Source organism: Aspergillus aculeatus (genome assembly GCF_001890905.1).
Source record: "Aspergillus aculeatus ATCC 16872 unplaced genomic scaffold ASPACscaffold_13, whole genome shotgun sequence".
Lineage (NCBI taxonomy): Eukaryota > Fungi > Ascomycota > Eurotiomycetes > Eurotiales > Aspergillaceae > Aspergillus > Aspergillus aculeatus.
Window position 1 is genome coordinate 521,422 of NW_017962988.1, and position 26,662 is coordinate 548,083.

Genomic DNA, 26,662 nt, shown 5'->3' on the forward strand with positions numbered 1-26,662 from the left:
TAGGAGCCACGTGGAAGTATAGATCCAAACTGTAGAAAGGAATAATACCACTTGAACCTGGATGTAGGTTTGGCCTCGCAACAGCCACCCGGGGTGGATTTACCCCAAGAAAAAGAGCTTTGCTGATAAGAGGAGTGCCACATTAACCTTACAGGAGCTTCGAATCCTTATATATGATATTTCAAGAATCCACTTAGTCGACCGAAAAAAGTATCCTATATCTAGGAGAGTGTGACAGGAGCCGGAATTCTCGAGAATAGACCATCGGCTGGATCAGCGTCTGACAGTTCTTTTGGCTGAGCGGTGGGAGACTGAAAAATCCCATATCTTCGAACATTCAGAGAACTATGCCAAGCCAGATAATGACAGATCTAGATGCTATATATGCCATCCGGTAGGTAGTATTCTGCTCGTACTGAACAGGTCACGTTAAATGGGTCTACTCAAGCCTAAGTGAATGGGAAGGTGGACTGAAACTTGGTGGGTGGAAACAATTAGATGCCTGGGGCATCAAGTCAATCATCGAAAGGAATCAAGCACCCGCCTCTCACATCATTCTTCAGTCTACATGACTCCACGCTCGTCACTTCCACTTACATTTCATCAATCTCCCATCAAGCTCTATCCTACTTCATTAGAAATGGTTGCAGATGAGCTCGAGCTTTCGCCTTCTGAGGTCACCTTTCTTGAAACTTTCAAGGAAGGTGAGAGCTCGCTGATTTTCAGAGTCGCCGTGCACGGAATGGACTGTGTTATGAAAGTGGTGAGTCGCAACAGTCGTTTCTCTCAGCTTGCTCGTCATTTTGACACCGCCTAGTTCCATGAATATACTAGAGAGGAGTGGGATAATCCAGATGAAGAAATCAGCATGTGCATGCGCGAGGTGACATCCTACGAACGCCTAAAAGCAAAGGGACTTTGCGCGCGAGGGGTCATCCCTGACTACTACGGCTACATGACGTTTACGGACCTGACACTCTGGCCCAATCTGCACATGTTCACTGACGACGAGCTGCCCCCAAAAGCGATTCTGATCGAGTATGTCCCCGGCATGAAACAACTTGAACTCATCAATTACACTAAGTCAAGGGTGGAGACTTTGCGGAACGTTCTGTCCGAGATCAACGCGGCGAAGATATTGCACAGTGACATTGCCCCGAGGAATATGATGGTCTGCTCTGGAGAGACGGAACGAGTGCTTTGGATTGACTTCGATCTGTCGAGGGTATTTCCCGAGGACGAGCCTCTGACAGAAGAGCAGCAAGAGTGGTTTGAGGATGAGGCTGCCTTGATGGATGAGTTTGTGGACTGGCTGGTATGCATAAGGATCGCTTTTGATTCGATGAGTCTGACATTTCCATAGTCCCAGGACGCAGTGGAAGGGAAACTTCACAAGGCCTTCCGTTACTACTACGGGACGTACACCTATTGGAAGCGGATCAAGATGGGACTACCAGGCACGCCAGAACCGGTATTGCCAGGTCCTGTCGAACACGACGAAGACATTGGAGGCAAACAAAGAAACGAAGACAACGAAGACGACGAAGATATCGAAGGTATCGGATTTTCGAAATCGTGGACTAGCCTCTCAGGGACTGACATGTGGACCAAGTGTCAGTGATCTTGTCAGAGATACCATGAAACTGTGGGATGGATTTGATGATGAATTATGCTCTCTGACGACACGATACATTCAGCATCTACGTCCTTGACTGTAAGAGCTTTGTGCAAGGGTTACCCCGGCAAAATTGAGGACTGAAAAACACTTGGTTTACTCAAGTGCACCTGTCTTAATTCCTCCGCCCAATTATGTCGTTGTACTGTACTGCGGTGATCAAGTAGCAAATCAAACCTAGATCACGGCACAGTAGTGATGACAGTAGTCTTCCTCGTCCACCAGTCCAAAGATTACCTATTGCAGCAAGCGAACCGTGTTCATTATACTTATACAATTCTTTCAATCCCGCCCCTGTAATCATTCACTACCCCGCCACAGGGTAAACATTATCATGGTGGACCAAGCGTCCAGAAGCTTAACATAATGCATTCTTCTACCCCGAGAGAGTTTAGCCCCGGAAGAAAACACTGCATCTTGAATCACACTCCCTGACCGGAGCCAACTCATTCTTGTTTCAATTGACAGTCTTATCAGTAGTCAATTGCATGCACGACACGTTGATTCGCTAAACTCTTCTTTCTAGAACGAGAGCGTGGTATCATAAGAGACTTGTTGAGTATGCATAATCTGGAAATGGATTGTTGTTGGTGGCTTGTTCCGCGCGTATACAAGGCGCATCAGGTACCGTGGATTTGAGAGTGTAATCCGGAGGCCCTCTTCAATGACTCTGACTGACGCAATCCGCTTCCAGATTCCCCGCGTCAGTAGACCGTTGAGTTCCCTCGCTCGCCGCAAACTCGTACCTTCTCTTGCATACGCAATCGCTACAATCTTCCCAGCCGACCAACGCTTTGGTCAACGCTCTGGTCAGGGGAAGGCTTACAATGGTTAAGCATCGATTTTTCACGGGCGACTCAAGGCATTCTCCATCAAGCCAAAAGTTGAATATCGGCCAGGAGCAAGGCTGTGATCTTACTGAACATTATGCAAAACCGCACCAAAACTCAGTGAGAAGATAGAAACAAACTATAGCTTTTTGATGAATACTAAGGGGATAATCGGGTCCAACCGGTTACTTTTCTTTGATGAGCTACGAATTCGCAAGTAATGATTGTGTGGAGACGGACCGAGATCCCAGAATCTTTGCGCAGGCTCTATGTGAATAGCGATGAGTTCTGCAGTGCCGAAGATGCAGATGCGCTCAGTGGCTTGTCGGGCTGGCCGATGTGATAAACCTTAAGGAGAGGGATTTAGGTATCGTGCATTCGTTCGGACTCTGTGGTGTCTTAAATTTACTGGTACTTGGAGCGATGGCTTGACTAGAACGTATGCGAACATTTCACCAGCCGGTGGAAGAAGACGATTCTCAAGAACGAGGAGCAAACACATGCGGATAGGAAAAGTAGACGGCCTAGCGGAACCCAGCTGACGAGGGTAATCCACGCTTGGTTCGTACGAACAATTTTCGGTCATGTGGACTGATTTGTGAGACTGTGTGTGACGCGCCACATGCAGTCAGTAATTGCGAGGCCTAGAACATTCATCTCACCATAGGCACAGCATTTAAAGTCTCGGATCCCCTCCTCTCATGATATCATTCTGAACACACACTAGATTGCCTTGATCACGGTTGAATTATCATAAGCGCTAGCGATAGTTCTTCTCACATCAACAAGAGAAACAGAGAGACAACGCATCTAGCAATATTTCGTTCATTGTATAAACAATCCTTCTGAACATTTATCTTAATCTCACACTTACGAATCCAGAGAGCCAAATCCCATGAGCAAGTCAGATAGCTCGCGAATCCAGTCAACCCAGGTATAGCCCCCCATCAATTCAGGCGATTCAGCTTCTCATTGATGAGCAGGCCAAAGGCGGGGATGACATGAGCTCGGGTGGTTTTGCAGCTCGGGCTCAAGCCGCTGGCGATCGCTCAACGAGCACCAACACAGGCACAGCGTACTCGTCTTCTGGTTCAGCCCAGCAAGGCATCACCGGCTCGGGTGGCGGATCTCAGCAGTCGGGTGCTGCAAAGTGATGACACTGTGCAGCGAAGAGTGGATGCGGGGTTCTCAGATTGTAGTACATTGTGATATTTCATGATTTCGTCATCGGGTACTTAGTCGTTGTTCTTCACTGGATTTGGAACCATGTATGTAAATTGATTGTTAGTCGTGTGGCCAAATTGTGCTAGAGCCTCATGCCGTTCTCCCGAGACTTTGACCAGAAGTGTTAACTTTACGAGGTGTGAAATACCTGAATTGGCCGAAAGCCTTCAAAACACGCGATACACAAACACTGGTTCAAGATAATGATGTAGCCATTTCCTCCAAATATATGTACGGACGCGCTAAGCTCGGAATTTCCGACATCGGGCCTTTGCTGATCATTCAAGATGAAGATAGATCCGCTCACTCGAGAAAGACTCTCATTGCTGCATTTACCAGTATATAGTGACAAGCTATGTACGCTTATGTTGATTTAACATTTATCCAGTACGGGACCGGGCTTGGGCGGACCGGTTCGACTGGCGTAGAGTTTATCTGTCAGGGGTTTGTCTGTTGCGGAGGATCGCCGGGGCACGAAAGACCCTGCTCCCTGCTTGAAAATCGAATGATACCGTTCCATGCCCCAGATAGTATGTATACCGGGTCCATTCTAGTTATATGTTGTTGCCTAAGTCACTTTTCATGTCATGAGTAAGAACGAATGACAAATGACAAATCCGCAACTCCCCCCATTAGTAATGCTTATTCGATAGGCACCAAGCAACACACGGCTGACTGACAGGTTGACAAACAAGGAAGCAGTGAGTCTTGTCAAAAGTACGTCTTGGTGGATATAAGTACCTAAGATATCATGAATCACTTCAATGCAAAATCAATCAATTTAGAGAACTGACTTTCGAAAATGTCGCATAACATTCTGATTACCGGGGCCTCGGGCTACCTTGGCGGGACGATCCTCGCCCGCTGGAACAACGCCAAGCTCCCGCCATACAACACGCTCTACGCCCTTGTCAAAACACCTGAGCAAGGCGAGAAAGTCAAACAATACGGGGCCAAACCCTTGATAGCGAACATCAACGATCATGAGACCGTTACCCAACTTATTATCGACAAGAAGATCACTATCATTTACTTCCTGATCGATGCCTTCACCGGAAAGCACCAGCCCACACTTATCAAAGCCCTCGGACGCGTCAAACAAGAGACGAACCTCGAGGTGCATTTTCTGCAAACCACCGGTGCCAAGCTATTCAGCCGTCATGCCGGAATCCCGAACGACCGACCGTTACTGGACACCGATCCCGAGCTGTATGACATTGTCAAAAATGCGACGCCGCCGCATGAGTTCGTCATTGAGGTATGTACACCCTGCCCCGAGCATTGGTGCAAGATTACTAAGTATTTGTACAGCCAGCAAATGCCAATCTCAATGTGATCGACATATCAGAAGCCCATGGAGTGCGAAGCTACATCTTCGCGCCTTGTCTGGTATACGGACGAGGAGAAGGGTTCGGTAATCAGATCTCGATCCAAGACGTCGACATTGTGCGAGCTGCGAAGAAGTTGCGTCGCGTGTACCGTGTGGACACTGATAACCCGGTGAGCAAAACTAGTTTTCTTCTGAGTATATATCAAGGAGAATGCCCACTGACACGCTTCTAGAGCTGGCCAGTAAGCCACGTCGCTGATACAGCGGACCTGTATCTCCAAATTCTGCGCAAGATTCTCTCGGGTGACGCGATCGGTTATGGGAAAAAAGGGTTCTTTCTTGCAGCCTCAGGCAGTCTGCCGTGGAACGATGTCTATGCGGCCATGGCCAAGGGACTGGCTAAGCACAATGTTGTGGACGACGAGGTCGTCATGGATGCTGATGAGTTTGTGTTAGCTCGAATGGGTGAGGCGCTTGGCGTGCCACCGTCGGCTGTTCCGGTGGTCCTGGGTGGGAAGTATGTGGATCGACGTTGCTCCGCTTGTTTGTCGGTATTTAATGCTAATGATTCGAAATAGGTGTTCGTTCACTGCTGTCCACGGCAACCAGATCGGCTGGACCGCTAAGTACCCACCGGAGCATTTCTTCGAGGTTGTGGATGAAGAAGTCGATCTTATTGTACAGCACCTGGTTGATTAGAGCGCATATGAATATAGAAGATGGAACTTGTGCATAGAGATAAATTGTTACGATACTTGGTGAGAATGGAAAGGTCGGAATTCATAGATTATTCCACTTTCCAGCCTCGCGCAACGATCTGAATTTGTTGCTGTTTCGATTTATTTTCAGAGGTCACTTCAACGGTCTTGAGGCATTTCTTCTGTGCTTGCAAGGAAGGTACGGGTGACGCTATTCCGATAAATGCTCACAACATCACTCCCGCCGGACACCTCAAAAGATGCACCTTTAGTGAACTATGCGAGCTTTTGCTGGGCCTGCACAAGCACTAGAACGAAGTTCAACATACTCGAAGGTTTGCGATCTTCGAAAAGTGGGTCCAAACCTCGGCAAGAATCAGATAAGGGTTAGTCATCCCCACAATCCTGCGCCCAGCATCGACTCCATCCCCAGATTGAGAACCTGTCAACTTTTCCCCCTTCCAGCACAATCACATCACCATGGCCAAGTCCAAATCAGCCAAGCGAAAGCGCAACAATCAGGTCGATTTGCCTCAAAAGGCTTTTAAGACCACCTCAATTCTAACGCCCCCGCCAGATGGAGGCTCCCTGGAGCCGAAAAATCTCCAGACGGTCGTCTCGGACGAGGAGCTCGATATCACGATTGAGACGCTCACCACCCTCACACAGTATCCCAGCCTGACCAAGTCGAAAGCATGCAAAGATCTTCGGGCCGCGGTCTATGACTTTCGCCAGGCATGTACGACGGGCGTGAACAGCGCTGGTTCGTTAATTCTCGTCTCTCCTTGAGATTCGCCACTGACCCAGATTTTCATAGAGGGCGCTAATCTGACCGCACGCATCACCGGCGCTATGGCCGACGGGAAATACACTGACGCCAGGGTCCTGCTCGCAGAGATGAGGATCAGGGGGGAACAACCGAAAATTGGAGCTTTGTGTCGTTGGGTGAGAGATCTGGATGTCGTTAGTGGCCTCTCCACGCAGCCCGGCATGCAAGGAAAGGCCACTATCGAGCGCACCGCCAGGGACTTGGACCTTCTCAGCGTTCTTGATGCTGTCCTACGTGTCAGCACCCCCATCGACCTAAGCCCGGAAGCGGTTCCATCCACATCTCCCATTGCCTTCCAATCCATCTGGGACCTCCGACCATCGAGCCCACCACTTGAGGTTTACGCCTCCGTCCTCGACAAATCCATCCTCACATCGGCCCCAACCTCCCCCTCCGCCCTCCGCATCATAGAAACAACGCCCGGCCCCCAGCGCAAGCCCCCCAACCACCACCCGGCCATCCTCTATACCACTACCCCCAACGCGGTCGCACTCTCGTCCACACCCCCACCCACAAAATACCACCCCCACCCGTATGTCCCGGGCCTGGGCCTCGCCCTCGATATCCTCTCCCCCGCCGAATGCAAATCCATCATCGCCGCCGGCGAATCGGTCGGCTTCCTGCCCGACGCGCCCCTCCGCGAAGACGGCGACATGAGCATCCTGGCCCACAACTTCTACTGGGTGGTCGATACCGCCTTTCACGACCTGCTCTGGGCCCGCATCGCGCCCCACGTACCCCAGACCATCAATGGATGTCAGGCCCGCGGCCTCAACCGCCGCTTCCGCGTGTACCGCTACGTCCCGGGGGCCGAGTACCGGTGCCACATCGACGGCGCCTGGCCGCCGTCCGGCATCACCCCGGAGGACAAATACGTCTACGACGCCTCGCCGGAGGACAACCGGCAGAGCTCCATGTACACATTCCTTCTTTACCTGAATGATGAGTTCGAGGGTGGTGAGACGACTTTCTTCCTGCCGGCGGCCAGGGAAGGCACGCTCAACGCCTACCCCGTGCGGCCCGTGATGGGCGCGGTCGCGTTGTTCCCGCACGGGGAGTCGAACGGAGCGTTGTTGCATGAGGGGACTGGGGTGAGGAAGGGGGCTAAGTATATTATTAGAAGTGATGTAGAATACGATGTCAAGCCGGGACAGGGATGAGAGGATGCGCCGGCGCATGTGGTGCACCACCATCCCTGCTTTGTTTCCACTATTCGGCCAACAGGCCGAAGACCCGGTCGGGACCCCCTTGGTGGGTCCGATCGGATACTATATGTTGTATAGCTGTAGCAAACAGCATAGACCTTAGACTCGCTAAAATGGAGTCACTGTTCCTGTCTCGGTCGTCATCCATCGCAGCTACTCCTTCCGAGGAGCCTTGGGTTCCAACTGGTGCGGTGGTTACTAGGGGTTGCCTGAGTTCCTCGTGTCCCAACTTGCGATCCAGAGTGACCTGAATCACTCGCATCCGAGTAGTGGGGACATCCTGTTTCTTCTGCTCTCTGCGCTCTCGAAGACAGACAAAAGGAAGCGAAGTTTTTACCCAGCAACATATTCTCGAGGACTGCGCTACTATTCCGATAGCCAGAATAAGTACCTTCTCCAAAGAATCCGCAAGCATGATTCTTGAAAACCCTTGCAAATCGACTTCAGTGGCATTGTGAATTATTTATCGATTCACGACTTCTCTCCTTGCATAATGAGACAGGAATTCAAAGACCACCACGAATCCTCTACGCGCAAGAGACGCATGCAGGGCACAGGCGCATGGTAATGATATCATGAATGTTCACATATCTACAACCACCTGCTTGTGGCAAATAAATGTATAGACCACCTTCCTTATCTCAGCAAACTTCCCCTGTTTCTCCCCTCAATCTGATGCATATGTACAATCACCCTTCCCCAGGCAACCTTAAGCTTCCCCCCCTTACAAAACGGTACTCAAATCCACCAAACTGGCCGTAACCTGATTATCCGCGCCATTCAGCACCCCACCCCCGGCAATCAGCAAGTACCGCCCATTGTCCTCGCTCAGCACGCGCAGATCCCGGGTGTAGCTCGTGCTCTCCGGGGTGGCGATCTCGGTCCACTCGCCCTGGCCCAGATTCTGATTCACGAAGATCGAGCTCTGGGTGCCGCTGCTGGCGATGATGGTGCCGTGCTTGCCGCCGTAGGGGGTCCAGACCACGTACGGCGAGGAGGTGGGCTGCGTGCCGTCGGAGACGACCAGGCGCTGGCCCTCCGCGGCGGCGATCTTCTCCGGGTCGCTGGCGATGCGGAAGTAGAGCGGGAAGCTGTAGGTTGAGGTGTTGAAGAAGGAGCCGTACTCGTAGATGTAGATGTAGTCTTTGTTCGGGAGCTGGAATTTGTGGAAGGTTAGTGGGGGTGGGTCGGTGGGTGGTTGGGTTTGTTCAGAGGGGGGTTCTGACCTGGGCGAGGATGGGCATGCCGGGGCGGTCGGTGTAGGTTGGGTAAGCGCTGTGGTTTGTTTAGTCTTCTGTTTTGAGGGTGACAGGGATGTAGGGGGCGTGGTGAACGTACACGTCATCGACGACGGGGCCCCAGTTCTTCAGGTCGGTGGTGGTCTGGTGGACGAGCTTCTGGCCGTAGGTCGCGTTGTCGCGTTGGTCGGAGTAGTAGCAAATGAGCTTGCCCTTGCTGAGGTTTGGTCAGCAACTGAGGAAAGGACTGGGTATGGGCTGCGGGTGAGGCAGTCAATGGTTGATACGTACTGCACCAGCAAGAACGGCTCCCACACCGGGGTCAAGCCGTTGTCCGGCAACGCTTCGCCGCCCTTGGCAATCTCGGAGACGAACTCCCAGGTCACACCGTTATCGCGCGAGGCATACAGGTCGAGCTCCGTGGTGGACAGGTCCTCGGGGATGCTGTTGCCGGCGAGCAGAATCGTGCCTGCCGGGTAGCCACCCAGCTTCTGATCCAGGTAGTAGAGGAAAGGCTGGTAGCGCAGCCCGATCTTGTTGTGCGTGTCCTCGACCCGCGAGATCTCCTTCCAGGTAGCACCGTGGTCGGTGCTGCGGTAGATGGGGAAGTAGACGAGGCCGTCAGTGTCGCCCGAGTAGTTCTCCCATGTCGAGAGGAGAACTCCAGAGGGAAGCTCTAGCGTACGCGCATAAAGGGTGCGGGGAATGGTGTAGTTGGAGGGCGGGTCGAAGATGACGGTCTCGCTGTAGGTGGTGATGGTGCTCGGATTGGACTTGGGCAATGGGTTTGCCGTCGTCAAGGGCGACAGGAGCAGAGGCAAGACCAACGAGGCGAGGCCGGTGAGCTTCATGTTGCTTGAGTTTGGTTTTTCAATTGACTCTCGCACTTGATGGACAAGTACTCCGCAAAATTTGCGGGGGAATTTATAGTCCTCCGAGCTGAGGAAGTTGCGGGGTGCATATCCCGCCGGAGTTGTTCTTTTAGGGCTATCATCCCATTCGGGAGATTTTCCGTCAATCGGGAGGGGAAGCCTGCCACATGGGTTCTTCACCCCGTTCTTCTGCTACCTGGGGACTCTTCGCTTTACGTCATGGCGTCTTTAGTACCTGCAGGCCATTCTTACCGAGATGAGGCAATGAGGAATGATTTTGCAGTCATACAATTGCAAACAGCGATGGCGCCACGTAGTGAGTGAGCCCTTGGGAACATACCACAAACCCCGCAAGTGCCATAGTCTTGGCATTTGCTCGGTACTTCTGGGCATCTTGTTGACCTCGGCATGTATTGCAAAGCCGGTGGACTAATTGCGCCAGCCATCCAGGTACTGGGTTGAGGAGTAGCGGTCTGAGTGCTACATGGGAAGCAGAAGTGCGATTGTGCAGGGGTTTGTGGTGTTCTGCTCATTGTTCCTGACGATCACTAGCAGTGGCTGGCTGCTACCGCTCGTATGTCAGCATCATGAGAGGTCGAGTTAGTGTCATGGATAAACGCTGTAAAATGACGATCAGTCGATGCTTTCGCTTGTCGTCAGCTTCCCTCCGCATTCCCGTACAATTGCACTAGTAAAACCGGATATTTCACTCCGGAGGAGAGAGAATAGGAGACTATGAAATTTAGCTGCCCAAGCGATCCTAAACTAGCTGGGATTGATTTCGACTACATGATATAGGATTTACGATCGACTATAACCATCGATTCTGTTCCTTTCATCGAGATCCCGTTATGAACTATCTTGACGAAAGAACTGATTCTTGCAAGGTAGAAAACCTAGCCCATCTTCTCTGGCCGTTGTTACTGCCGAAATACATCAGTCGAATGTTTGGGTCACCGGTCTTTCAGCACAATTACTGATCGCAGAGGACAGTTGATGCGACGGAGCCTTGTCGAATGTGAACTTATTGACTGCGACGTGCCCTTGTCTCGAACTCTCTTACGCATGATCGTGATGCAAGGCCAACGTTTCATTATCCACTTTCTTGGGGTTATGCTAGGCGCCGCTTACAACTCAAGGCATGGATCGGGTCAACTCGAAACTGTCTGCTCCACCTCTTAGCTAGAAATAATATCCCCTAATAGGCTCATAGACGACCATACGGATGCCTGGAACTCAAAACACAGTTGTATTGTGGTTGATGATCTGTCAAGCATGCAAGGTGTGGCTCATGTCAGCCAGAATGGTGGCTAACGTCAGCCACATCCGATATGGAATCCTATTGGCTGGAGTTTAGGAGATTAGGTGAATTTCCGTGTTCGGCTTATGCCTTGGCGGGATCGGATGGGATTAAGCCCCCGCTGATCTCAAGACTGCTCTTATCGCCGTTCAACTGTTATAAACCTAAGGTTCTGGCACTGATTTAAATATGATTTAAATACCACACGCACTGTTGAATTATCATTGTCCTTTGTACCAAAGATACTGACATCCCTTTCAAGCCCCTCAACAGCCTATCTCATCATCCCACGAGCTTGATATATCCACCAACATCACACCAAAGCTTATCACCGTGAGCCTGATACGATACCCGATTCACAAACTGCTGCCTCACTAAGACAACCACCAATTCAAGCACCTATCCGTTGACATCACAGGCAAAATTTGTACCAAAAGCAGCGATGGTGACCCTCCAGACCATCCAAGCGCACAATGCGACCCTCAAATCTGCGATCCCCGATCTCGTCGCAGTATTCGGTACGTCGCACCCCCTTCCCCTCCTACACAGCTACTCCAGCAACCCGCTGCTGCAACTGCCCTTTCTCCCCCTCAATATGCATCACCACTAACACCCCCAAAGTAGGCGGCACCTCCGGCATCTCCCTCTCCACCGCCCTGACCCTAGCACGATACACACCATCCCCAAAAATCTACCTGATCGGCCGCAGCCAACCGGCCGCCGACCGCGCCATCGCTGACCTAAAAGCCATCAACCCGGCCGCGCAACCCACCTTCCTGCAAGCCGACATCTCCCTTCTCACGAATGTCGACCGCGTCTGCGCCGAGATTGCCGCCCGGGAATCCCACCTCAACCTCCTCTTCATGACCCCGGGGTACCTGACCCTGAAGGGCCGCGACGAGACCGCCGAGGGGCTCGACCGGAAGTTCGTCCTGCATTATTACGCGCGGATGCGTTTCGTGACCCAGCTCATGCCCTTGCTTACGACTGCTGCGGAGCGACAAGGTTCTGGTGGGCTGTCGCGGGTGGTCTCGGTGCTGGATCCGGTGGTGGCGGTGCGGGCGGGCGGGGCGGGGGTGCTCGACTTTAAGGACCTGAGTCTCAAGGAGACGTTCACGCTCAAGAAGTGCGGGCATCATGCGGGACTGATGGGGAATTTCTTCCTCGAGGAGTTGTCGCGGCGGTACCCTGCTACCTCGTTTGTGCATGCATATCCGTCCGGGGTGGCGACGGGGGCGATGCGCGAGCTGCCGGCGGGGAAGGTCTTGACGGCGGTTATGGGCAAGGTGTTGTCGCCTTTCTTAGTGCCGATTGGGGAGAGTGGCGAGCGCCATTTGTTTGCGGCCACGAGTCCAAGGTATCCTTCGCGGCTGGTGGGGGAGGCTAAGGGGGCCGGGGATGGGGATGTTGCTGTTGGTAGTGATGGGGTTAAGGGGGGTGGGTCTTACTGGTTAAATTGGGATGGGGAGGCGTATCCTAAGAATACCAAGATTGAGAGGACGAGAGAGCAGGGCGCGGTGGAGAAGGTGTGGGAGCATACCCAGGAGGTGTTTAAGCGGGTCTGCGAGGAGGGGAAAACATATCCGTGATTTTTGATATTAGTATGTTCATCTCTAGAGCTACCAACAGAATAATTCTTAATCTCTCCTCGAAAAGTTAACCAAGTCAATATTGAAATAACTTCCAGGGTTGTAATTTGCGTAATGTCTCTACAAAAATTAAGGTCCTTTGGTCGGCCATGCTCGACTCCCCTGCTGTTCAAAGACCGGCCTCTAGGGATACCCCCGGCCGGCGCTCTTCCAGGACTTCAAGCGTCTGCTCGAAGACCTTCTTCTGTACCCTTCGCCCCTCCTCGGTATAGATCCAACTCTCAACATTCTGATTCTTCCCGTCACTTTGAAATTCGCCATAGGAGCTCTTCGGAGCCGAGGCCGCGAGCACCAATGTCCTCGCTCCAACTTCAGTTGTTCGCTCAAGGATTCGACGGGCTATCCGTGCAATCATCGAAGGCGGCTCGGCTCGAGCAAGGTCCGAGGCACAGAGCCCCGGATTTACTATGTTGATAATCACCGGCGAGGTGCCATCAGCATCGTCTTTTTGCTTAGTACTCAGCCTCGCCACCAGCTCCCGCGTGAAGAGTACTTCAATCAATTTTGTGGCTTGATATCTTTGGGTCATCATGATCAGCCACCCACCTTATAGATCTATTCAAAGAAGCACAAGCACATCAAAAGAACAGTAACAAACCTAGCCTGCTGACTGAACCGCTCCCGCTCCTTGAGCTCATCATAAAGATTCAGGGCCTTGATCTCCGGAAACGACGTCACCCGATGCGCCTCGGAACTCACGATCACCAGATGCGGGTTGACAACATCCGCAGCGGTGAGATGTTTGGTGGCCCGGAGCCTTGGGAGGAGCATAAGCGCCAAAAGAAACGTGTTCAGCACATTAATCTGGACCGCCTGCTCGTGGCCCTCACACAGCGTCCACTCCCCCGTGTTGATCCCTGCATTCTCAACCAACACGTCGACCCGATCCAGCTCATGCTTCACCCTCTCTGCAAATGCAACCGTCGATGCGGTGCTCGACAAATCCAGCGACCAGACCTCGATCGCACTCGCGTCCGAACGATGCGTGATGTTGCTGCGGAGGATGTCCTCCTTGGCAGCTTCACCTTTGGCAGTGTTGCGGACCGCGAGGATAAGCCGCGCGCAGTCCAGACGGTAAAAGTGGCGTGCGGCTTCGAGGCCCAGGCCTGTATTAGAGCCAGTGACGATGATGGTCTGGTTGGCGAAGGACTCGCGCGGGTATGGCGGGGTGACGAACAGTTGCGAGTACAGGAAGGTGCGCAGACCGGCGCCAATGTTTGGGGAGATCACGGACTCGGAATCTCTGGAGACCATGGTGAGAGTGAAGAGTCTTTCCATCGATAGCGCCCCCAGACAGCCCACAGTCTCAACTACGGCTTTTATATCGATACATATCTACGTGACTAAGCATAGGGCAAGATGCACGATGAAGATGCAGGGGGACCGGTATTGCGGGCACAACGGGATCCGATGAAGACGGTCCACGGCCACCGGGTTCGACACTACCCGAGGATGATTACGCATGCTTACGCAGCAGTGCCTACTGTCCATGTCAACTGGAGCCTGGTCACCAGGTGGAAAGCATGTAGCTATTATTACACTTGTATTAGCGTTTGCAAACCGGCGAAGAGCTATGACGCGATGTTCCGCAGTAATGATCAAATCCAGGATAAGTTATGTGCATAGCAGCTGCCCCTCACTTAAATGTGTTCCATGCCTTACTCGATTTCGTGCTTCACTTTCCATTCTGCCGGTAAAATAACTTCATGCCCTACCTCTAAGCACCTTCGTACGTACTTCATATCGGTAAAACATCAAAGTCATACATCTCTGGAATAATCAAGAAACTTGACTAATATCATCTCTTACTTTCGACGTAGACATTATACTTTGTACGATACAAGTTGTTGAGGCGATGCCCAACGTATATCAAGGCCAAGCATTCCTACTGCAATCCTAATACAGATATCATATCATCTAAGGTATTTAGAAAGGCTATGTTGACTACTGTGCTTGCTTAAAGAAATGCTCAAAAAGACGCTTATGAAGATGGCCATACTTATTCCTCACCAGGAAATACCAAGTCGCGCGGTGAAGATAGAAAAGAAAATCGTAGTATTTGTAGGGTGGTAATTTAAATGTTATCTACTACCGTATACACATTGCCAACAAGATATAGCGCATGCTTCGAACGGCAATATACCAGACAGAACCCCAATCTCTAGACCTTGCCCCCACTAGCGACGCTCAATATACTCCGCCACTCGAGTTCATCCGGGGTGTCCGCGTGGATGGCAAGCTTGATGTCGAGCGCATTCCTTAACTGCTCCTTTGTGGTCGCATACAACATACACAGCTTCGCAGAAGCGTCAACTTCGATTCGATGGGCTGTCAAAGATGATGTGGCGGAGCTCACCTTCAATGATGTGTTCTGAGGGACCCAGCTGATAAACACCAGGCGAGAGCGCTTCCCGTCTTCCCCGAGGTCATATTCCACGTTGTACGCCGCGTATCGTGGCATTGGCTTCGCCGTGCTGTCTCCTGCGCCGCAGAGAGAGTGGAGGAAGACCTCGTAGTTTGGTTCGCTAGAGGCTTCGCATAGTTCGACTGTGGTCTCGTCGTCGGAGATCTTGTAGATCACAAACCGGGGCTTCTTGGGCCCTCTGCCGAAGCGGAGTGACCGGGACGCGGTGATGCACTCATCCGAGATCATGACTCTGTTCTGGTCAGATGTAAACTTGGAAGAGATGATTTCATGGGCCAGGGAAGTTTAGGACGTACCCTGATGGCATCTGAGATTGGACGATTGTCAGTGTCGAGTCGACATCTCATGACTCGAGTTGCACTTACCGACATCTTCAAGTAATTTTAATAATCTGGGAAATTAACTTAATCTTGCACCATGGAACCACCGTTTGGATCATTGCAGGGAAGACAGAAGCAAATGCTTGATATATATGTCCGTTGTGTTAGGCAGCTGTGTATTCACACAACGCCAACGTTGCCGCTCATCGACAGGCAACAGCGCCTGTGAAGCTCAACATTGAAGGAAAGCTCGGCCTCTTTGTCACTTAATATTGAAGCTGCCTGGAAAATGAGCTACGTACACTATGGATAGATTTACCCTCAGTCACGTATTTTGACGTAGTAAAACTGGCGACCAAAGCATCTTTTGCGACGTGGAATCAGGCAGCAATTAAGGAGCTGTGGTTGCGACTTGTGCCCCTTAGAGACCGGTAGACTCGTGGTCCTTCATGATCGCTATCTATTCTTCGTGTTTTTATCGCATTTCCATCAAGCAACGAACATCATGACGCTAACAGTAGCGCTATAACAATTGATGCTCATTTTCCAGCCGAGGGGTAGCTCTATGAAAACAGCAAAACAGTAAACAACAACCACTCTATCTGGCGTAGCAATTCTAACATCTAACTATTCACATGATTCATAGATAATATACACTAGTCCATCCATCGAACCACTCAATGCTTCAATTCTCCCCCCCTTCTCCCCCCCCCCTCCCCCTCCCCATCCCCTTCCCCATCCCCTTCCCCTAACCCAAACATAGCAACACTATTCCTCCACGCCGCCTCAGCAACCACCTCCACCTCGACCCCCTTCAACCCCGCCACCACCCTAGCCACCCGCTCCATCGCACAACTCTCATTCCTCCCCTTGACCATCAACCCCTCCACAAACCTATTACTCTTCCTCGCCGCGGGCAGGGGCTTCGCCCCCTCTAAGAACGGCTTGATGGCATCGTCCTCGACAATCTCACACCACGGCGCATCCGTCTCCAACTGCAACACCTCCAACGGCACCTGCCGCACCATCTCGCGCCCTTCCTCCGTCCGAAAACTTACTCCGTTGACACTAATCCCGAACCCCAGCCCTACCAACACGCGCATCTCCTCCGCCGACCCGGCAAACGAATGCACCAGCCCCCGCCTCCCAACCGGCAGCCGCTCCAAATACGGCTGCAGGATCGCGACAACGTCCTCGCACGCCCCCTCGCCCCGCACATGCAGGAAGAGCGGGAGGTGCATCTCCACCGCGATGTCAAGCTGGTCGCGGAACGCGCGCTGCTGGGTTGCCTTGTCGGCGCGGTCGAGATACACGTAGTCGAGGCCGATCTCGCCGAACGCGACGAGCGGGGAGTGGTGCGTGGTGGTGGCGAGGAGGGAGTGGCCTAGTTCGCGGAGGCGGGTGAGGTAGGAGTCAGTCGGGGTTGCGGCTGCGGCCTCGTCGGCGTAGATCTCGTTGGCGTGGTAAGGGTGCACGCCGAGCGTCATGGTGCACATGGACGGGTACTCGCGTGTGATGGCCAGGTTTTGTGATGCGCCGGCCAGCGTCATCGTGGTCAGGAGCATCTTCTCGCAGCCGTGGGCGCGGGCGCGCGCGACGACGTGCGCCCAGTCTGGTGCGTGGTGCGGTTTGCCGCCGCGGTAGAGGCCGTGGAATTGGTCGGCCGTGTAGGTTACTGCTACCTGTTGCTTTGTTAGTATCTTGGGGCTGGGAGGGTGGGGATGTCAGGAAGGGGAGTTACATCTGCGAACCGCATTTTGGGTCGTGAGTGTGGTCGTGGTCGTGGTCTCGAGGGTAAGGTGATGATTTTGGAGATGGCCTGTCTGGATAGCTTGTCAGCGACTGTACTGGTTGTGAGTGGGCTAGGAGACTGACCGTGCAGTAGTGCTGGGCCGCATGTAGTGTTGAGTGCAGGCTTCAGACTCGAAGAATATGGACATTTGCTCGGAGATTATTTTAGCTTGTGTCCCTCAATTACAGGTTTCTTTAAAGCCCTTTTAGTATTCGTCCGTGTCTGGCGACTACTCCACTCCGCTATGCTGCTTTCTGCGCCGTGCCCACTTTTCCGCGCCCTGTTCCGTCCCCACTCGGGTACCTGTACCCGGCAAGCAGTATACAATTGCGTGTGCTCCGACAAACCCGAGCGATGGACAGGATGGGAAAATGAGACACAGATAACTTCATCTACTGGATCTATCTTGGTTCCATTCCCGCTCAGCCCAGCCTAGGATCTGATCGTCCACCGTCTACCGCATCCGCCATTTCGCCTAGAGTATCGAACTTCCAGTCAAAGATCGATTCCTCCATGTTCCCCATCGTAGCCCCGAGCCTCTCAATCCAGACCGACTTAATCCCCACCTTGCTTGCAGGGTAGTGATCATGGAACTGGCTCTGCGCCGTCTGCAGCACCTGGCTCTTCTCCACTCCGAACTTCTCCTTGACCGCGTCCAACATATGCTCGAAATTCTTCAAGTCGGGCTTGTAGCTCCCCACGTCCTGCGCGGTGATGATCAAGTCGAATTCGAATCCCTGAAGACTGCCAGCGTTCGTCTTGGCAAATGATTCGCGATCGACGTTGGAGAGTACCACTAGTTTGTAATGCTTGGAGAGTCGTTTGAGAGCGTCGACGGTGTCTGGGAAGGCGGGCCAGTTGCCGACTGATTCGCCGAAACGGATGCTTTCGTCGCGGGAGGGGGCGGGGAGGTCTAGACGCGCCGCCCAGGTGGGGTGGATGGTTGTCAGGAGTTCAGAATAGGGCATGTCTGGGGTCTGTTCCTGTTGCGCATGTTCCAGCTCGTGGTAAATAGTCAGGAGATGGTGGCGCGAGAATTGCGCGTTTGCCTTTTCCAAGGTGGGCTGGAAGGCGGTGAGGATGCCGGTTTCCCAGTCCACTAGCGTGCCGTAGACGTCAAATGTGAGCAGACGGTAGTCAGATAGTTGAGCCATGGTCGGTGGTGAGGATTGTGTTCTGATTAGAATCATGTGTGAGCAGAATCGATAGGACTGTGAGGATAGATATACATCATGGCTGCTTGGTGCGGGGAGTGGAAGCAGTTAGCCTGGATTGTAAACCATTTCCCCTCAAGATCCCCACTCGGGTACGCTTACCCGATCGAGTGCCCGCCTGTCACTCCGGTGCCGGACCAGCTTCTCTCGGCCCGGGTACTGCTCGGTCACTGCTCACTTCTCTGACATGGGATGCGGGAGGTCTTGTTGGAAGCTGAACCCGAATGTTATGTACAATACAGCTGTGTCAGAAGCGTCGCCCAGTGCAAGACCATCGCGACAGTCTACAAGAAGAATGTCATCATGACTTGCATCATTCCCATAACACACATTCGCTCAAAATCCTACTCGAACATTCACAATCCCGGACCGAAAGGGATACTGCCTTCCTCAGACATGATAGAACTTCGTATCTCCCCAAGCCAACTATCATCTAAGAACAACTGATCGGAACCCGTGATGGTCGCAAAAGAGTCCAGCTCTTGAGGCAAGGAGGCAAAGAACCCATCGAAGGAGGGCGGTGTCAGATTCTCGGGGAGATCAGCCAGAGACCCAGGCGCAGGAGTCGGCATAAGGTGCGAGGTGAGACTATCAGGTTGCCAAAGTTGTGCCCATCGCTGAAACTGACTATATCCTGAGTCTACATTGTGGTTCCCTTCTTGCTTCCGATCCTCCTGCCGCTGCAGCCGCTGACGAGCCAGCTCCAATGCTTCGATAGCCGCCACATCCGATCGAGCGGATTCTACACCCACGCACATTTGTCGGATGAGAATCATGCCCTGAGACAGGCTGTTCAGGACACGGTCTGCCTGGTGGTTTAGGCTATGCGCGATCAACGCAAGCAGTGCCGCGCGGCAGGAGCTGAATTCTGTGTATGAGACACGGGCGATTCCGACCGAGTCGTGCAGAAGCTGGCAGAGATCGATGATTCGTATCGCGGCATTGAGGCAGTCGGTCGAAAGCGTGTTTATCGGACTCTCACTACTCGCGTCTGATCCCAAGGAAAGACTTGGCTTGGGCGCGAATATAAATGGACGGCCCATGTATATTATCATGGTATCATAACTCAGCTCCAGGTGAACATTGCAGCGGAACAGAGGTCCAGTTGGGGTCAGATCTCGGCAATGGACTTCGGCCGGAAGGGTTGACCACCACTTGCTGAGATTAGACCGGATCACCATCAGCTCCTGAAGGTGGCTCTTTTGCTGAAAGCGTGGACAGCCCCGCAGGTGCATAATGGTCTGGGATACCTTGCTCAACTGGCCCGTCAAGAAAATGTTTGCGTTCACGTTCTCTAGGTTTGAAGCTCTTCCGGTCGGGAGGGGTAAGGCTTGGTCGGTCGGAAACTTTGCATCGACTTCAAGGCGAGAGACAGACACTGGCCTTCCATGTAGAATGCTGATGCGACTATACTAGAGTTAGTAACGGAGACCATGAGGCTGACTTCGTGGCAGGGACCACCTTTCCAGTGAGTAGGCGGACCACCACAGACGATTCCGCCACTCGAGAGTATCAGGGTCAAGCGAGAGATGAGAACTATCCCTATGCATGCCATTCTGAATCGCCATCTTAGTGGCAAGGCCGTAATACGTGTAGGCCAGGCCAGATGTGTCGATCGGCACCGTGTAGCTACCCAGTAGCAAGAAGGCCTGTACCGTCTCAACGGATGCCACGGTAATCAGGTCAGGAATCAGTCGACACGAGAATCGATAGAGCTCTAGCCCAGCACGATCATCTGGTATCTCTTGAGAAAGATGGAGGCTCATCTGTGTTGGCTTCATCTGCATATAGGCAAACTGGGTTCCTATGGCAAAGGTCATGAGAAGGGTACATATCCATCCAGCGTCGTGTATCGCCAGAGCATGCTCATTGGAATAATAATAGTCCATCTTCTGTCGTAGTGTTCTCTCGTCAAAGTAGAAGTAATTGGTCTGGGCAAATTGAAGAAACGTCTCGGTGAGGAATTCTCCGATATCCCTAGGTGGGAAGTAAACCATAGCAGAGGAGACCACTGATGTAGGTGATTGTAAGTCGGTCGCACGATGTACTCCGCGGACTTTATCTATCCCCTAAACACAATCAGCAGAAACTACTAAACGACTTCGTCAGGCGTAAATACATGGTTCTGGCCCGTTCCACTGCCTAAACTCCGCAGCCTACGAAGAAGCGTTTGGGAAAAGTTCCAGTGAGATAACTCCCCGTAATAGTCTGGAAGTTGTCAGTCGTGTCCGAGAAAATTGGTGTTTTGAAGCTTACGCATGGCACTGCTCGATAGTGGCTCAAGAGAAAAGTTTTCTGGTTCTGGTTCCGTCGTCGCTGATATTATTTGAACGTCGTGGTCCGGACTTCGCTTCTCAAGTGCATCGGCAATACTTTGCAAACTCGCCGTGTCAGTGGCCACATCGCCGATGAAATGTTTGATTATCCTCATCATAACAGCTTCCCTGTCTTGCGCCTTAGGATTGGATCCAGATCTATTACATATTAGTATCCTGTAGGATGAGTCTTCAGTTCAGTCCAACCCAGTAGCATTGTCGTTGGTTTCTCTGCCTGACCGCTGCAATGCGGCCGTTTCAAACCGGCACGCGCGATTGTACTGACGGCAGCGTGCGCACGGCTGGCCCCCGCCGCCTAAAACTCCGTCAGTAGCTGCAACCAAAGTGGGAGAGAATGTTATACATTTTTCTTTGTGATACCGACAAGGGACACAGCTGTCGGCGATCGGTGGACGGGTTAGCTTCCTTTATGCTGCGAAGAGCGGCAGCTTACGCTTGAGCTGCTCTTTTCCGTGCAGATTCCGGCACTCGCGGTCGCTTTTGGCGGCCCATACGCCGTGGGGCGTCCATGTCAGCCACACGGGCTCAGGGGAAGAACAGTCGAGTTGTTGGAGCCAGCTTGAATAGAAAGAAAAAGGATTTTGAGTAGATGCTGAGGTGCGACGCATTCCTCTTCAACCGGCGGAAGGGACGGCGGCGCGTTGTTTGCTCTGTATGCAATCAAGGCCTTAGGCAGTAAGGCCGTCATCGTGGCTCGGTAGCTGTTCGCTTTTTTTTATTACACTCGAACGACATTCGTCAGCTGTCTCCATACATTACTTGAGTTTGAGACTGATTGTATTCCGTTATAAACGCAACTAAATTTCTCGATTTGGAGCGTCGACCCATTGAGCTCAAGGCGTCTTGTCAATCTCTACGGCCTAGAACATTTCTACCTTTGGAAACTGCTACCAAAGGGAAACGACGATCCCCGGACCGCCACCCTTCTCGAAGGCTCCGGCATACAAGTAACTCTTTCCTTACATTTTATTTCGCAATCTACAAGGGAACCCAATTTTGGCGGGCACAAGATCCAATATAGAGCTGGTTCTTCTTTGCATCAATTATGAAGCTGTGAGCACCTAGAGACGAGCATATATGGTATCGGCATTCTGTTGCCCATGGATAAAGGATTCCGGGTATCCACCACAGCCTAGGAGAGAAAGGAACAAGGCCACACCCATGAGACAAAACACTGCGCCAGTCAGGTCGCTGTGAACTCGATGCTCGTTTTACCAATTATTTTCCCCTGGCAGGTTGCCTCAAATTTCAACAATCCATCCTGCGCGCCAAATGTCACCCTAATGTTGTATTGCAGATTGTAGATTCTCTGCCCGCCCTTCCTCACTACGGGAAATTGAGAAAGGTCGACTTCAGTGAAGTCAACGACAATGCAGCCAACCTTGTAGACGCCTTCCAGTAGTGTATGGTTAGACTTGAGCCCACTTTACCTAAGGGGGAGAACATACCGTCAGCATCCATTCGTTCTGGAGCCAGCATTTTCTCACTGGCGTAAGAATTGGTGCTTTTTATCAGGGAGTCACACTTTCTGTGGGTCCACCGAGTGTATACAGTTTGCTTGTATTCCTCGGCGTATTTTTCACCCTGCTGGATGTATTAGTGGGCGCTCGGTGGTCACACAATGGGCTTAGCAGATCTCACCTTGGAAATCATCCACTTCATGATACCACGAACCAATTTCCTGTCATTAAACGGGTCTATCCAGGCGTTCCGTTCGTCATCGAGACCTTCACGGAAATCGATCGCGCATTCAAAACCATAGTGGCGCCGGCAGAGCTTGGTGGTTGATCGGATACCTTCCAAGCCGCGGAGAGCAGCACCCTGTACAATAGCCGTTTGCCTAAGGGTCGTCAGTATTGTCATCAAGTTAGCGACAATGAAAATCAGAGTCACATATTGGTCACTCACGGATTCGGCGGAATAGTGACGGTAATCTTGCCCGTGGTTCCGAACGTCGAGCGAACACGCCGGCATAGGTATTCCGAGCCGCCGAAGCCACCGACAAGGATTATCCTCTAGACAGAATCATAAGTTCATGGGTAAGAGGGTGGGTGATACTAGATCAAAACTACACACATTTATCGGCTTTTTGCCGCGAAGTTTGCGCGCCTCTGCGATCTGCCCCTGCAATAGGTTGATAATCTTGTCCACAACAGGGTCGAAGAACGTTCGCATGTCATCACTATGCAAGTTCAGGTATCTATTCCTTAACCACGGGGTTCCAACTTTACCTTGTAAGCTGCACCAGGCGCTCCTCCACGTCGAAATATTCGGGACTGGTCGTATGTGGCAACTTCATATTCAGAGGTAGTGCGAAGATATCGTATGAAGTGGACGACCCAAAGTCTTTCTTGATAATCTCGAATTTGTCCATAAAAGCGCTTCCGGGGCCTTTGGTAGACATTGGCAACCTGTCAAATGCGTCGCCAAAGCGGTGTGACATGAACTTGTGGAAATTTCGATCAATGGAAGTAGAACCGCATTTTCCGCCTTGTAATAGTGGTTAGCAACAAGTGTATTTGCAGAATAGTACCGGGGACTCATACCAACGCCTGTCAGCAACTCTTTAAACTTGAGAGTTGGGGCTACTTTCTTGACAACGTAAGTTGTAATGTCCTGAATAGAACGCTCAGCATGATCAACAAGTAGGCTTCTGTGTTGGGGGGTGTTCTTTACCACTGTTCCTCCCCCGCAGTCGCAAACAAGCACACCGTCTCCGACCTGTGACCATGAGAAACAAAGCCTTCAGATAAAATCAATATGAGGGCTTACCGTGATAGAGCCTCCAGTACTATCACTGGTGTACCTTCTCAGTGCAGTAATGGCCGCCGCTTCGGGCTCGCTGATGAAGTACAAGCGATCGTGAGGCCTTTCGGGACTTGACCAGAACCCAGCCCGTTGAGCAGCCGTTCGGGTAGCATGCTTGGCTTGATCAGACCAAATCGCTGGCACGGTAAACCAGAATTCCAATGGGGTTTTCTTCAAAGCCTCCTCCGTAATGTGTCGGACAAGGGTATGTCTGATGTGCTGATAGACGAGGGTCAGATAGTCAGCCGCAACATCAACCGCTGACTTTCCGGCCGGAAGGCGTAAGATCCCTGTTCCCAGCGTCGCTTCAAGAGCCGGATCATCATATTCCGTTAGCTTGGTGTTATTATCCAGCAGTAGCTTAGTCCAAGCATATGCTGACATGTTAGACGAGATCTGGTAGCCCCAGAGGTTTCTGGAAGCTCGGGGATTTTCGGCCGCGTATGCGATCCGGGATGGGGATTTGGAAACTGTATCAATGCCTCGCGCATTTCCGGGCCATGAATCGATGGACTGTGATGTCATTTAGTGTCGACCCTCGAGAGCTCACATAGCTGGCTCCTGTAAATGTGGTTCCATAATCTATGCCCACAATGATCTTGCCATCCGCAGTGTAGGCGGCCTTTAGCCTAGGAGCTTTTGATGATGGCATTCTAGATATTTGCTCAGATGATGGCAAGCTGGGAAAGATGAATAAATATAAGATTGAAGGGGTAATCAATAGTAGAAGTGTGATGGTTCTTAGCAGATGTAGTCGCTGGGCATGCTATTGCAGATGGGTGTAAGGAGAGGGAGATGACAAGGTAGAGAACCAGAGTCATTCCAGGGACTAGGAGAAAAAGAAACAGCAGTAAGCTAGGTATCAAAAATGATGGTCATGTCACGTTTGTAGTAAGGTGAGGGTGAGGTATAAGAGGGGTTACTTTTAGCAGCGAGTGAATGAACATGAAGAGCAACATCATTTGGCTGGAATGAGTGGATACTGGTAGGGTAACACAACCTGTCCTCTTCATCCTATTCTGATCATCTCTCAAATAATCTTCTCTTCCCCATAACGATATATGTTGACCATCAACCTTTTTTCTACGCCCGCAACAGCATCACCAGTCAAGGCCAGTCTTCACCACCTCGCTATCAACCAGCGGCAAGGGATGTTGGGTCCATAACCCACGACCTTATTGGAGGTCTGCACACGGAAGAGAATCAGATTTCCCGATTTTGCTAGTCTTCTGAAAGTGATGGACAAGATGTCGCGCCCAAGCCGGAAGGTAAAATGCCTATATCTCCACGCTCCCCACGATCTATATCTGATGGTTTAGGAGTGCAATCTACAGGACGAGCTTGACTCACCGTCTCGGGATTCTTCATTTGGATGGAATAGACCAACACAGCCGGAATTTATCATCACACCTACTCAAAATGCAAATACTATACCAGGGTTCACTGCGCATACACCAAAGGCCAAACCCGAAGACGAGGTCGATAGGCCGCACAGGAAAAGTGGGGTTCTAAGTGAAGAAACCGAAGTCCGTCAGCATCGACAGAGCAATGAACACAACCAGCAAGTGTCCAACCTCGACGACACGGCTAAGTACCTAGGAAGGGAACTTAAGAGTCTTCGCAAGAAGCTTGCAGCAGAAAGAAGGAAGAATGCGGAAATTCAGGCTGTAATGGACGCAAAGCAGGAATCGGCTCTCCAGAACCTAGTGGCACTAAAGGGGCCGCCTCCGATGGAGGACCAAGATATTCGACGTGCTCTGATAAGGCTCAAAGATAACATGCGTTCATGGGCTAGAAGGTATGCTGTATCACGTGTGACTGATCTGGAAGCCAATTCGGAATCAGAACTGGATGTGGTTGTTAGGGGGCTAGGTGACTATTGCAAAGAAGCCACCTGGAAGTCTCTGACCAACAAGCTGTCAATCTCTACCGACAAAGTCCCAGCTATTTTGATGCAAGTTCTTTTGGCTCGATTCGTGTTTCAAAGCATGTTCCAAGATCCTTTCTATGTCTTTCGGGCCACTACACCCATCTATTCTGTGTCCATACCCTCCGAGTTGCAAAGGATTTATCAACATATGAAACAAGGTAATCAAATATGCTATATTTGGCTTTGAAGTCTACTAATACATGAGAGTAGTTGACGAAAAGGAAGCCCATAGTTGGCGCTCCCAGATGTTGCGATTGCTCAGTGTACCCTCAGGCGAGAGTGCTCAGCCTTTTCTCCATAGTCGAATCAACATTCTCAGCAAAGACCAAGCGCAATTCTTTGTCAGCGGCTCTGCTAAAGCTCTCTTGATCAATCTAGAGAATTCATATAGCATTTACGTGTGCGTCAAGGAACTCGAAAGCTTGCTCTGTCAAGCAACTCATTTGGCCCTGTCTCTTTGGACCCAGCGCACAAACATGGCTTGCCATTGCCTACGTGAGATAGCACGGTTTAGGAATGGAGATCCAAGGGCAGAGGCGCAGCGCCTTCACCAACTAGATGAGGATGATCCACGTCTTGATGGAAAGGATATTGTGCTCTTTGTTCAACCCGCTGTCTTGGCCTTTGGGTCTGTGCATGGCGAACATTACGACCAGTCGAAAGTGCGGGCAGCAGCAAATGTCCTAGTCAATGATCGGACTGCGCATACCAAGCATGAACAGCCTACCAAGTTTAGCCGTTCTATCAAAGCAAAGGGGCTCGAAGAGGCAGATAGGTTCTCCAAGGCAGGGAGATCCATCAACCCTGAAAAGCCTATCTGGATGAAACGACCTTCGAGTGTGGAAAGTTCTGGTCACTTTGAGAAGCGTCCCGACAGGAAGAATGATGATGACGATAATGACGACGACGACGACGAAGACCCAATGGTTCTTGACACGAAGTAGTACTATCACTTTCATTGCGTGCTTTTCCGTTAATCAGTTATCT

At 51.5% G+C, this 26,662-nt stretch overlaps 12 protein-coding genes across 12 annotated transcripts; 6 read left to right on the forward strand and 6 right to left on the reverse strand.

Annotated features, from left to right (window-relative positions):
* Window positions 1-640: 640 nt before the first annotated feature.
* ASPACDRAFT_45652 (uncharacterized protein) lies at window positions 641-1,621 on the forward strand (the record flags this gene model as incomplete). Its single annotated transcript, XM_020201644.1, has 3 exons — window positions 641-763; window positions 818-1,315; window positions 1,364-1,621. The coding sequence occupies 3 exons, from the start codon at window positions 641-643 to the stop codon at window positions 1,619-1,621; spliced, it is 879 nt and encodes a 292-aa protein (XP_020053899.1).
* A 1,662-nt stretch (window positions 1,622-3,283) lies between these two features.
* Window positions 3,284-3,837, forward strand: ASPACDRAFT_123473 (uncharacterized protein). Its single transcript, XM_020196642.1, has 2 exons — window positions 3,284-3,439; window positions 3,489-3,837. Exons 1-2 carry the CDS (start codon window positions 3,401-3,403, stop codon window positions 3,657-3,659), a joined length of 210 nt encoding a protein of 69 aa, XP_020053900.1. The 5' UTR covers window positions 3,284-3,400; the 3' UTR covers window positions 3,660-3,837.
* Window positions 3,838-4,531: 694 nt separating this feature from the next.
* On the forward strand, window positions 4,532-5,758 carry ASPACDRAFT_53731 (uncharacterized protein; the record flags this gene model as incomplete). Its single annotated transcript, XM_020202790.1, has 4 exons — window positions 4,532-4,987; window positions 5,041-5,229; window positions 5,293-5,576; window positions 5,638-5,758. The coding sequence occupies 4 exons, from the start codon at window positions 4,532-4,534 to the stop codon at window positions 5,756-5,758; spliced, it is 1,050 nt and encodes a 349-aa protein (XP_020053901.1).
* A 448-nt stretch (window positions 5,759-6,206) lies between these two features.
* ASPACDRAFT_1904369 (prolyl hydroxylase family protein) lies at window positions 6,207-8,128 on the forward strand. Its single transcript, XM_020198804.1, has 2 exons — window positions 6,207-6,520; window positions 6,575-8,128. The coding sequence occupies exons 1-2, from the start codon at window positions 6,238-6,240 to the stop codon at window positions 7,744-7,746; spliced, it is 1,455 nt and encodes a 484-aa protein (XP_020053902.1). The 5' UTR covers window positions 6,207-6,237; the 3' UTR covers window positions 7,747-8,128.
* A 387-nt stretch (window positions 8,129-8,515) lies between these two features.
* On the reverse strand, window positions 8,516-9,880 carry ASPACDRAFT_45655 (glycoside hydrolase family 93 protein; the record flags this gene model as incomplete). The annotated part of the gene is made up of 4 exons (XM_020201645.1): window positions 8,516-8,947; window positions 9,018-9,066; window positions 9,130-9,246; window positions 9,321-9,880. 4 exons carry the CDS (start codon window positions 9,878-9,880, stop codon window positions 8,516-8,518), a joined length of 1,158 nt encoding a protein of 385 aa, XP_020053903.1.
* Window positions 9,881-11,370: 1,490 nt separating this feature from the next.
* On the forward strand, window positions 11,371-12,853 carry ASPACDRAFT_1872873 (uncharacterized protein). The gene is made up of 2 exons (XM_020198008.1): window positions 11,371-11,719; window positions 11,823-12,853. The coding sequence occupies exons 1-2, from the start codon at window positions 11,644-11,646 to the stop codon at window positions 12,788-12,790; spliced, it is 1,044 nt and encodes a 347-aa protein (XP_020053904.1). The 5' UTR covers window positions 11,371-11,643; the 3' UTR covers window positions 12,791-12,853.
* Window positions 12,854-12,959: 106 nt separating this feature from the next.
* ASPACDRAFT_45657 (uncharacterized protein) lies at window positions 12,960-14,104 on the reverse strand (the record flags this gene model as incomplete). The annotated part of the gene is made up of 2 exons (XM_020201646.1): window positions 12,960-13,368; window positions 13,449-14,104. The coding sequence occupies 2 exons, from the start codon at window positions 14,102-14,104 to the stop codon at window positions 12,960-12,962; spliced, it is 1,065 nt and encodes a 354-aa protein (XP_020053905.1).
* An 807-nt stretch (window positions 14,105-14,911) lies between these two features.
* ASPACDRAFT_123476 (actin-binding ADF family protein) lies at window positions 14,912-15,681 on the reverse strand. Its single transcript, XM_020196643.1, has 4 exons — window positions 15,641-15,681; window positions 15,572-15,582; window positions 15,207-15,507; window positions 14,912-15,146 (listed from the first exon to the last, which is right to left on the reverse strand). The coding sequence occupies exons 1-4, from the start codon at window positions 15,644-15,646 to the stop codon at window positions 15,012-15,014; spliced, it is 453 nt and encodes a 150-aa protein (XP_020053906.1). The 5' UTR covers window positions 15,647-15,681; the 3' UTR covers window positions 14,912-15,011.
* A 591-nt stretch (window positions 15,682-16,272) lies between these two features.
* Window positions 16,273-18,544, reverse strand: ASPACDRAFT_1872875 (putative haloalkanoic acid dehalogenase; the record flags this gene model as incomplete). The annotated part of the gene is made up of 2 exons (XM_020198009.1): window positions 16,273-17,277; window positions 17,939-18,544. The coding sequence occupies 2 exons, from the start codon at window positions 18,539-18,541 to the stop codon at window positions 16,273-16,275; spliced, it is 1,608 nt and encodes a 535-aa protein (XP_020053907.1).
* Window positions 18,545-18,957: 413 nt separating this feature from the next.
* On the reverse strand, window positions 18,958-21,496 carry ASPACDRAFT_1872880 (Zn(II)2Cys6 transcription factor; the record flags this gene model as incomplete). The annotated part of the gene is made up of 7 exons (XM_020198010.1): window positions 21,371-21,496; window positions 21,281-21,312; window positions 21,124-21,232; window positions 20,858-21,075; window positions 20,721-20,809; window positions 20,063-20,670; window positions 18,958-20,008 (listed from the first exon to the last, which is right to left on the reverse strand). The coding sequence occupies exons 1-7, from the start codon at window positions 21,445-21,447 to the stop codon at window positions 18,958-18,960; spliced, it is 2,184 nt and encodes a 727-aa protein (XP_020053908.1). The 5' UTR covers window positions 21,448-21,496.
* Window positions 21,497-21,958: 462 nt separating this feature from the next.
* Window positions 21,959-24,397, reverse strand: ASPACDRAFT_1890175 (Hsp70 family protein; the record flags this gene model as incomplete). Its single annotated transcript, XM_020198563.1, has 9 exons — window positions 21,959-22,329; window positions 22,386-22,521; window positions 22,579-22,777; window positions 22,846-22,952; window positions 23,014-23,119; window positions 23,169-23,427; window positions 23,484-23,529; window positions 23,710-24,258; window positions 24,296-24,397. The coding sequence occupies 9 exons, from the start codon at window positions 24,395-24,397 to the stop codon at window positions 22,121-22,123; spliced, it is 1,713 nt and encodes a 570-aa protein (XP_020053909.1). The 3' UTR covers window positions 21,959-22,120.
* A 1,754-nt stretch (window positions 24,398-26,151) lies between these two features.
* On the forward strand, window positions 26,152-26,619 carry ASPACDRAFT_45661 (uncharacterized protein; the record flags this gene model as incomplete). The annotated part of the gene is made up of 1 exon (XM_020201647.1): window positions 26,152-26,619. One exon carries the CDS (start codon window positions 26,152-26,154, stop codon window positions 26,617-26,619), a length of 468 nt encoding a protein of 155 aa, XP_020053910.1.
* Window positions 26,620-26,662: the final 43 nt, after the last annotated feature.

Excerpts from the sequence above, each read along its gene's own strand:
- ASPACDRAFT_123473 (XM_020196642.1), top strand. The coding sequence starts at position 3,401 with ATGAGCAAGTCAGATAGCTCGCGAATCCAGTCAACCCAG. Across the intron at positions 3,440-3,488 it reads CGCGAATCCAGTCAACCCAG|GCCAAAGGCGGGGATGACAT; the intron begins GTATAGCCCCCC and ends ATTGATGAGCAG.
- ASPACDRAFT_1904369 (XM_020198804.1), top strand. The coding sequence starts at position 6,238 with ATGGCCAAGTCCAAATCAGCCAAGCGAAAGCGCAACAATCAGGTCGAT. Across the intron at positions 6,521-6,574 it reads GACGGGCGTGAACAGCGCTG|AGGGCGCTAATCTGACCGCA; the intron begins GTTCGTTAATTC and ends AGATTTTCATAG.
- ASPACDRAFT_1872873 (XM_020198008.1), top strand. The coding sequence starts at position 11,644 with ATGGTGACCCTCCAGACCATCCAAGCGCACAATGCGACCCTCAAATCT. Across the intron at positions 11,720-11,822 it reads CGATCTCGTCGCAGTATTCG|TAGGCGGCACCTCCGGCATC; the intron begins GTACGTCGCACC and ends ACACCCCCAAAG.
- ASPACDRAFT_123476 (XM_020196643.1), bottom strand. Across the intron at positions 15,147-15,206 it reads CTCAGAACACATCATTGAAG|CTGTGTATGTTGTATGCGAC; the intron begins GTGAGCTCCGCC and ends GCTTCTGCGAAG.